Source organism: Neomonachus schauinslandi, chromosome 5 (genome assembly GCF_002201575.2).
Source record: "Neomonachus schauinslandi chromosome 5, ASM220157v2, whole genome shotgun sequence".
NCBI lineage: Eukaryota > Metazoa > Chordata > Mammalia > Carnivora > Phocidae > Neomonachus > Neomonachus schauinslandi.
In genome coordinates, this window is record NC_058407.1 from 174,330,487 (window position 1) to 174,339,752 (window position 9,266).

A 9,266-nucleotide genomic window follows, 5' to 3' on the forward strand; every position below is an offset into this window, starting at 1 on the left:
TGGATGGGTGGAGGGATGGATGGATAGATGGGTGGAAGGATGGATGGATGAATGGTTGCATGGGCGGATGGTTGGTTGCTTGATGGGTGGGTGAATGGGTGGGTGGGTGGGTGGATGGGTGGTGGGTGGGTGGGTGGGTGGACAGTTGTCTATGCTTCATGATAGACAACTCACCAGTATTGCACCTCAGTGCCTGAGCTACTTTGTCCAATGAAACTTAATGCTGAGAATTTACCAACCAGCTCTTCTGTGGGCTGCTGTGGGAAGTGTAAAGAAGTGTGACCTTGACTCTGCCATTGAGAAGCCTCACAGTCTAGTAGAGGAGCTAGGATTCATTTCAATGTGGCCATAAGCAGATCAACATGGAGTTCTGTTGAGCCCAGAAAGGGGAGGTTTGTGCTGCCCTCAGGACTGGCCCTCTGTCTGCAGATGTTGTCACTAGAGATGAGTTCCTCAGGAAGCAGAAGATGGAGACCATCATCTACTCCCGAGAGAAGAACCCCAACACTTTCGAATGCATTGTTCCCGCCAACATTGAAGCTGTGGCCGCCAAGGTGAGGTGGGGGTTGGGGGCCGGATGGGGTGATACCACCGGTTATCTTTGTGAGGCAGCCTCAGCCATGGACAAGGGTGGGGTGCAGAGCTGCTCTCACCTCCCTGTGGGCAAACCTCCTCCTTTTCCTTTTGTCTTCTGCTCCATGTTCCCTCTCCACACACTCTTGTTCTTTGGGGTCCGACATGCACGTTGATCATTTGAAACCAGCTTCTACTTCTGAAGGCTCCTGGCACTGGCGTGCCCGATTCACATCGTCCAGGGCTGTACATGTGCTTGACTGTGAGAACAAGGGCCAGAGACAGAGGGAGCCTGGGTCAGGGCAAGAGACAAGGAGAACGAATGGGTGCCAGGAGTCCTGTTCACCTCAGGAGGGAAACGGGCAGCAATGCAGGAGAGGTGTCTGCATGCGTTCTAGAATCTTCTGGAGCCAGACAACGTGGTCCTTATCGGCCCCAAGCATTGAGTTCTTGTCTGCACACTTGGTTCCACAGGCTTGTGCACAGCAGTGGGCGCTGCCAGAGCCCCGGCATTGAGCCCGGTCCTTCTGGGACCTTTCCAAAGCAAAGCTATCCGTTGAGCACTGCCCAGCACCTGAGGGGTCAGCTCTGCAGTGGATGGTGACCTCAGGTGGATGGGGGGGACGAGCAGGTGCCCACGGGAGCTCCGCATCTGCCACCTGCCACATGCCACCCCCTCCCGCAATGTTGTCACTCACACAGATGAAAGCACGGACAGAGCTATCCAGCCTGGAACTGTTTATTTGGTTTTAAAGTCTGGGCCACAGCAGTTTAGGGAATTCTGATGTTGGAGCGGATAGGATGTGAGTGGGCAGGGTCGGAGCCAAGATGGTTGTCCCTGGAAAGGTGAGGCCACCCAGCAGATGGATCTGGGCTGTTAGAGGAGTCTGGGCAGTGGCCACGCGGGCGGGGAAGGAGGGCAGTGACCAGAAGGAGCACAGGGGTGGGGGCAGGTTCGGGTTGTGAAAATTCACTCGTGCACGCTTAGGAACACACACACTTTCCTCTACTAGTGTTCTGTTTCAGCGCAGAGGCTTAGGGCTTCTTGGGGTTGGTTTGTTTTTGAAGTGACATTTTCAGCAACACAGAGATTGTCCTTCTTCAGAAGCGATGAGCTCCTGGGTGCCAGGGAGTCATGCCCGAGAACCCTTGCAGATGCTCCCAGGACTGTCCAGCCCCACCTCACCCTTCGGGTGTTTTCCACCCTTGATAGTACCACGAATGCCTTCGTAAGCTGAGGGGAGTAGCAGGTGTCCCGAAGCTGATTTTGCTTTTCATTAAAACTCACTCATGCTGCCTGCCTCACCTCGGGCTCGATGCCGGGGCTCTGGCAGCGCCCACCGCTGTGCACAAGCCTGTGGAACCAAGTGTGCAGACAAGCAGGGGTCGGGCTTCACCCTGGGTTTCTCCCTGCTGCAGCTGGGAGCACTCGGGGCTCTCACCCCTGCCCCTGTCCCTGTCCGGCGGAGCCTGACCCTGCACTGCGGGCCTCGCCTCAGCTACCCAGAGGGGCTGGAGGGGCTGCTGACCGCCGGCCACTGTGCTTGCAGGACAAACACTGTCTGCTGGAGGCTGGAATCAGCTGCACCAGAGACTTGATCAAGTCCAGGATCTACCCCATCGTGCTCTTCATTCGGGTGTCGGAGAAGAACAGCAAGAGGTTCAGGTAGGACTCTGAGACCCCTCTCCCGGGGCCTCCGGCACCCCCTCCCTCCCTGCCACACCTCTGCTTGGTCCCCCTGCTCACCCCTTTACGGCATCGTCATTGAGTGCCCGGCTGCAGCCCAGGGCAGACACGACCCCCAGCCTCTAGCAGTGGAGACAGTAACCCACACACACACAGCACGTCCAGGGGCACGAGGGTTGGGAGGCATGGCTGCAGGACCCAGGCGGCTGGGGAAGGGAAGCTGACTCGAGCGGCCCCAGTGCAGTGAGGGCGGCCGGGCAGGTGCTGAGGGAGAAGGGCGCAGACCTCGAGGCGGGGACAGCTGCAGGAGGCCGTGCGGGGCGCAGCGCGGGGAGAGCGACCTGCAGCCGAGGGTCCGGACCATGCGAGTGACGTGATCTAACAGGATGTAAAAGGCTCCCTCCAGCTGCTGTGTGGAGACAGGGGTTAGGAGCACCCGGGCAAGAGCTGGGACCCGGATCCTACCTGGCGGGTGGTGAGGGAAGGTCTGAATCCGTGTTCAAGCTGGAGCCAGTGGTATTTGTTGCAGGGCTGGCTGTGGGGTTTGGGGCCTGGCCATTAAATGGCGCTATCCCTGACCCCACCTCTCCTTCACACGCTGCAAGTGCGAGGGGAGGGGAGGCCACTCGCCTCTTCCACCAGATCTTTACTGAATGCCTGTTAAGTGCCTGGCCCTGGGGAACCCATGAAAGAGCACACAAGACCAAAGTCCCCAGCTCACCACTGCGCACACGTTCTGCTGTCTGGAAACCAGAAGTGGCCACGTGTTGGCGAGCATGGGGAGAAGCCTGGCGCACTGCGGGCGGGAACGTGAGATCGCGCAGCCGCCGCGGAAGACAGTGGCTCGGAGGGTCCCTCACAGAAGGACCGTGTGACCCAGTGGTCCCACTCCAGGGTATCTGCCCGGAAGAATCCAAAGCGCCGTCTCAACAAGATCACTGCTCACCCACGTTCACGGCAGCGTTATTCCCAAGAGTCGAAAGGCAGAAGCAGCCCAAGTGGTCGTCGATGGATGGATACACAGAATGTGGTCCATGACTCAGCCTTAGAAAGGAAGAACGCTCTGACACCTTCTACCACCTTGAAGACACGAGGCTCCACGAGATCAGCCAGGCACGAAAGGACAGATAACTGCACAATTCAGCTTCCATCACGGCCCTGGACGATTCACAGACGGGTAGACAGTGGCGCCAGGGGCCGGGGAGGGTGAGCAGGGAATTAGAGCGTTCATGGGTGTGCGTCTCAGTTTCACAGGATGGAAAAAGTTCTGGAGATTGGAGGCACGGTGATGTGGATAAACTTAACACCCCTGAACTGTACTCGTAAGAAACGGTCAGGATGGAAACGTGGACGTGCGTGCTACCACAATTAAATAAGACTAAGGAGTGTCACAGCTCCCCTGCTCGACCAACCAGCCAGCTCTGAAAATGGAAGAATTGCTTTTTTAGAGTAAACTAAAGGAAATAAAGATAAAAGATACTTTTTTAAGCCCCACCTCTTGGGATCTCCACAGGGACCAGAGTAACAGGGCCTGCGGCACGGTCGTGTGCTGGAAGGCGGCAGGTGGTGGCCGTGGGGTGGCCGGGGGGTCCGGCTGCACAGCGCCCCCACCCCCACCCCGAGGCTCCCCCCCACCTCCCCACCCCCATGCGTGGGCAGACGGCGGTCCCCCGGCCGGGCACACACGCAGCTCCCACAGTGCCCTTGTCCTCCCACCGCCCTCTGCCCACAGGAAGATGCTGCCGCGGCCCGAGACGGAGGAGGAATTCCTGCGGCTGTGCCGGCTGAAGGAGAAGGAGCTAGAAGCCTTACCCTGCCTGTACTCCACGGTGGAAGCCGACATGTGGGGCAGCGTGGAGGAGCTGCTCCGTGTCCTCAAAGACAAGATCAGCGAGGAGCAGCGCAAGACCGTCTGGGTGGATGAGGACCAGCTGTGAGGCGGGCCCCTGGAGTCTGAGCGCAGCTCCCAGGGGTGTCCGGACCCCAGCGGGCAGTGCTGTGGGGGCGAGGGGGCTCCGTCCACCCCGTTATGGGGACCCCCACCCCCAGCGAGCCCTGGGGCAGACGCAGCTGCAGGGACAGACACTCTCCGGTGGGAACGGGACAGGTGTCTGCCCCCCGCCACCCCCGGGGCTGACCTGGCCGAGGGGTCCTGCCCCATGGCACCAGCAGGGAGGCAGGGCCCCCCGAAGGACACGACGGCAGGCCGGAGGCCAGCGGCCCCTCAGAAGCCAGAGCAGCAAATGAATGTAACGCAGGGAGCAGGTGTGCTTCCTGTAGGGCAGGGACCCGGAACGCGAGGGTGCCCGCCAGCCCTCGGGACACACCAGATACACATTCCCAGGCAGGGCAGTTGGGGCGGAACAGGAAATGTGCCATGCTATTATTTTTCTTGCATTAAAATCTCTCCATTTCCTTGTTTTCAAACTTTTTAAAAATTATTATTTCATCGCTGGCAGAGGTGTTCAACCCTTGCGCCCTCTGTAACCTGCAAACCACTTCTGCAAAGCTAAGGTCAGGCCCCATGTCGGGTGCAGGCAGGCAGACCGAACATCCCCGTCTACCCAGGACACACCTGATTTGTACCTGGGCTTTGGGCGGGATGACTAACAGCCTCTCTTTGACTAGCTTACGTCCTGATTTGGGTGACAAGTTACCAAGTCACTCTGGGAAGGGCCCGTCCTTCCATAGGCTGCCTGGGAGGTACCCCCCCCCCCCCACCGACTCCAGCCCTGAGGCCAGAGCCCCTTACTCTGCTCTCCCCACACGGGCTCTCTGCTTCTCTGCATGTCACGTTCATACGCGCAGCCTCGCTTCTTCTTTCCGTCCAGCATGTGGGGTACGGGTCTCGATGGGATTTGCTCCCACTGCCCAGGAGCTGGGGTGGGGAGTGTGTGTGCAGGAGAGCTCTGCTTCCCTCCACAGCAGATAGCAAAGGCCCTGTGGGTTCTAGAGCCATTTGCCTCCTTGACCCCTTCTTGCAGACTTTCCAAGTATGGACCCGACCGGGCGTGGCCAAAAGCAGGCCACGTCCAGCCTGGCACCACGCTGAGTATTCATCAACTGGGTAGGTGGCAGGCTGGGCTTCCATCCTAGGTCTGCGTGTTCATGGGAACTGTGGGAGAAACTACTGGTTGACAACCCAGTCTCCACACTCCCTTCCTTACTAACAGAATCCTGTTTTTATTCTGGGAAACTGTGTACGGCTAAGAGACCATATATCCCAGCCTCCCTTGCAGCTAGGGAGGAATCAAGGAAATGTAAGGCGACAAGGTTTGGAGGAAAGACAAAGCAGACAAACAACCCTTCCTCTAGTTTCCTGCCTGGACTACAGATGTGATGGCTGGAGCTCCAGCAGTCATCTTGGATCTTGAGGTGACCTTGAGAATGGAAACTCTGTTCAGAGGGTGGTGAAGAAAGAGAAAAGGAGTCTGAGTCACTGATGGCACTTTGGAGCCCAGGACTACTGCTTGGGTTTTGTTTACATGGGACAGAAATAAATTTTTATCTTGTGTTCAACGGCTATTATTTCAGTCCTCGTTTCCTACAGCTTAAAGCAATTCCTAACAGATACAGGAACAACCTCTGGTCTTAAATACTGTGGGCATGCGTTGATCTGCTAGGTTTGGGCCGCATATTCAAGATACGAATTACAAATAAAAGAGCTTTTTTTTTTTTTAAAGATTTTATTTATTTATTTTGGTACTGAGAGAGACAGCTAGAGAGGGAACACAAGCAGAGTGAGTGGGAGAGGGAGAAGCAGGCTTCCCGCGGAGCAGAGAGCCTGACGTGGGGCTCGATCCCAGGACCCTGGGATCATGACCTGAGCCGAAGGCAGACACTTAATGACTGAGCCACCCAGGCTCCCCTAAAAGAGCTTTTGATAAATATCTCAGTCTAAAAAAACAACACTGTGCATCCTGCAGGATTTTTTTTTTTTTTTTTTTTTTAGCATTTGACCCTTAGAAGTCAAATGAGCACCACAAAGCCCAGAGAGGTGCGAGTGGTGGAATGGGGGGTGTCCGAGGCAGGGGGCCTGGTCCCCTCATCCCTCTGTGATGATGATTCGTCCCTGCACCACCAAGATCCGAGTTTGCCAGGGAGAGCGAAGCGACGCCTTTAAAAAAGAAAAGCATTCCCCAAGGGCCAGTTAGCGAGGCTTTTTTTCCCCCCGGAACAGCCCCCAGACTCAAGCTGGATGTGCTGGGACCGGAGAGGCCGTGCTTCTGGAGGCCCCACTGTGGTTATTTAGGGCCAGAGAAGCCGCCCGCCTCGTGAGGAGCTGCGGGAGCTGGAAGGTCTTCTGCTTCCATCTTGCTAGAGCTGTATGTTGAGCAGTAAATTTTCCCCAAGCCGAGGCGATCGTGTTTCCACTCAGACCCCTTGCTGCCTTGCAAAGTACTTCTAAGGACAGATGTGACTGGAAGAGGGTCCCGGAGTAAAGGGTCTGCTGATTTATTTATATTTATTTATCTAGCTTCAGATGCTCAGGCTTGTGCAGAATAACCAAACTCGCGGCTTGCCTGTAATTTGGGGGGTGGGAGGAGACAAGGAGGGGTGAAGAGACGACATACATGGGGAAAGATACCTGAAAAAAATATTCCCCCCGAGGCATTTTACCAGGCTCTAGCATGCAGGTCTCTACGTGTGCTAATAAGATGGGGCAGGAGGAGAGAAGGTCAGGAATGAGTTTCTGTGTTCTGGGTCAGTCCCTGATGGAACGGCGAAGTCAGCAGGAGGCTGGGGTTTGGCCCCCCGCCCCCTGGGGAATCGCACCACATGAGGATTTCAAAGAAGACCCCTGACATCATCTACTCTAGCTCCGGGCTCTGATTTGTCAGCCGCCAACAGCCCGGAGATCGGCAGCCCTGAGGCTGCCTGGGAAGGAGAGTGGGGCCTGCGTGGGGCTGGATGGTGGGTTGACTCCCAGAGGGCTCTGCAAAGCCGGCTGCAGCTCAAATTCTCAAACCAGAGTCTGCAAGCCTTGTTTTCCCTTGGAAGCTGGCCCAGGGTTCAGGGAGGCATCCGAGATGCACAGTGGGGCTTGCTGCCTGCCCAGGGAGCCCAGGGCCCCAGGCTCGAGAAGGGAACCTGTGCCAAGCTGGTAACACCAGTGATGGATGCTTGGTCTACCTCCAAGGACACCAGCCACACAGCTTGGAGCCCCGGAAATGGTGTTGTATGTGTAGATCTACACTTTTCTGGGGAGAAACTCCGGGCTTTCTCAGATTCCCGAGGGGTCCTACATCTCCAGAAGATTAATGACCCCATGCTCTCAGGTTGGGAAAGTATTATCAACTATTTTTTTGAGCTCCTACTCTGTGCCAAGCACTTTGTACGTGTTCTTTTACTTACTGACCCCAAAACCTTTCTCCGTTTTATACAGGAGAAAGCAGGTTCAGAGAGGCTAAGTAGCTAGACCAAGGTCACACAGCTGGGAAGCTGAAATTCCAGCCAGGCCTGGCTGACTTGCCAACCGCAGGCTCTCCGCTGGATCTTCCGGTTCAGAGGCAGGGCCCCGGGGGCAACTGCCGGGCCACTCTGCCCTCGCAGTGACTGGGGAAGTGGCCGGTGTCCCGGGCAGTGGCTGGTGTGGGGCCAGGTTTCGGGATCGGATGGGAGAGGATGTGGATTTCCTCTCTTCCACGGAGGCAGCCTGCTTGGGTTTCTACCTAACCAGGCCACACTTTGGGGTGGGGAGGGGAGTGCAGGAGGGGATCATCTTTGAGCTCTGGCATCGTGCCATCATGCCGCCCTCCAAACCCGCTGTGTCCAGGGCCGCGTTCCCCACGAGTGTGTCTATCTAGGTTGGCGTCCCCCTCCAGCCCTGCTTTGCTCCCTGTCCTGGATTTGTCTTCGGCATCCTGCCAAGGTCAACCAGGATGTTCTGCTGCTCGATGGGGAAACATCACTCCAAGCACCTGCTCCAGCCCCTATATTACCCAGAATGCTCTGCAGGGGTTCCAACAACTTCCAGGAAGCCTCACCCTGTGTCTGAGGGCCTGGGACCAGAGAAATCTCCAAGGGCAGGGGTGGGAGGAGGGGGCGGGTTCCAACTGAGGCTGAACCTTGGCTTTTTGTTTCCGTTTCAAACCCCAGGAACCCAAACTAAAAGCAACAGGAAGCGTCCCACCCCCACTGCCCTGGCCCCCGCCCCCCACCCAGCCAGGCTGCGGGGCTCTGGGGAAACAAACAGACCCTGAGAACAATCCAGACCTGGTACGGGGTATAGAACACCTTGAGGCCAGCGTGAAAGACCCAGGAACCTCAGGGGGGCCGAGGCTCCACGGGAAGGTGTGACAGTTCACCTTGGTTTTTAATCTGGAATTCTGTACCCATTTCTAACAGAGAAAACGTTCACAGTCTTCGGAAGCACACGTTAGAAGAGACCATCCATGTAGATCCCGTCCCCGTGCCCATGCCCGTCCCCCGGAGCCTCCTGCGCCCGTCCAGACAAGCGATGTGTGTTCTCACCCCCCACTCTGGTGCATGACGGAGGACACTACCCACGCCGTCCCGTACTTTATACCTAGGGCCTCTCTCCCTATCCCTATCCCTTCCCATCATTTCCTCGACAGACACATGGGGGCAGGGACTAGCTGTGGCCCTGTGTCTCTGCAGGACGTGCTCCCCTGGGAGGGGTTCTGCACGGGTCACCCCGCTGCATGGCCCCCGGTGCCCTCCGTCGCGGTGGCACCCACTCACGGCCCGGGCTTCCGAGGCTGACAGCCAGAACAGGCCTGGCACTCTGCTCTGGGACTTCTCCCGTGGGCCCGTCTGACCCGCAGGGCCCGTTGGCGTGTGGACGGCCAATCGCCATACCCTCTGGCCTCGGTGAACCTTTGAAGTTCTAAGACCCCATTCCCTGGGGCTGCTCTCTGCTGCAAAGAGGTAAGCATGGGTTTTGAAATGGGGGAGGTTTGTGCTGAGACCCCACCCCACCTCCTCCTATCCACTAAGGGTTACCAGTCCACACAGGCCTAAAGCCAACCTCACCCCCTCAGAC

General features: G+C 57.2%; 1 protein-coding gene across 1 annotated transcript in view; it reads left to right on the forward strand.

Annotated features, from left to right (window-relative positions):
* The window catches only part of CARD11 (caspase recruitment domain family member 11), a 40,369-nt gene extending 36,011 nt beyond the window's left edge, over window positions 1-4,358 (forward strand). Inside the window, exons 22-24 of the mRNA XM_044915184.1 lie at window positions 430-554; window positions 2,124-2,239; window positions 3,993-4,358. Of these exons, the coding sequence (XP_044771119.1) occupies window positions 430-554; window positions 2,124-2,239; window positions 3,993-4,197 (446 nt within the window). The 3' untranslated portion in view covers window positions 4,198-4,358. The remainder of the gene's footprint in view (window positions 1-429; window positions 555-2,123; window positions 2,240-3,992) is intronic.
* Window positions 4,359-9,266: the final 4,908 nt, after the last annotated feature.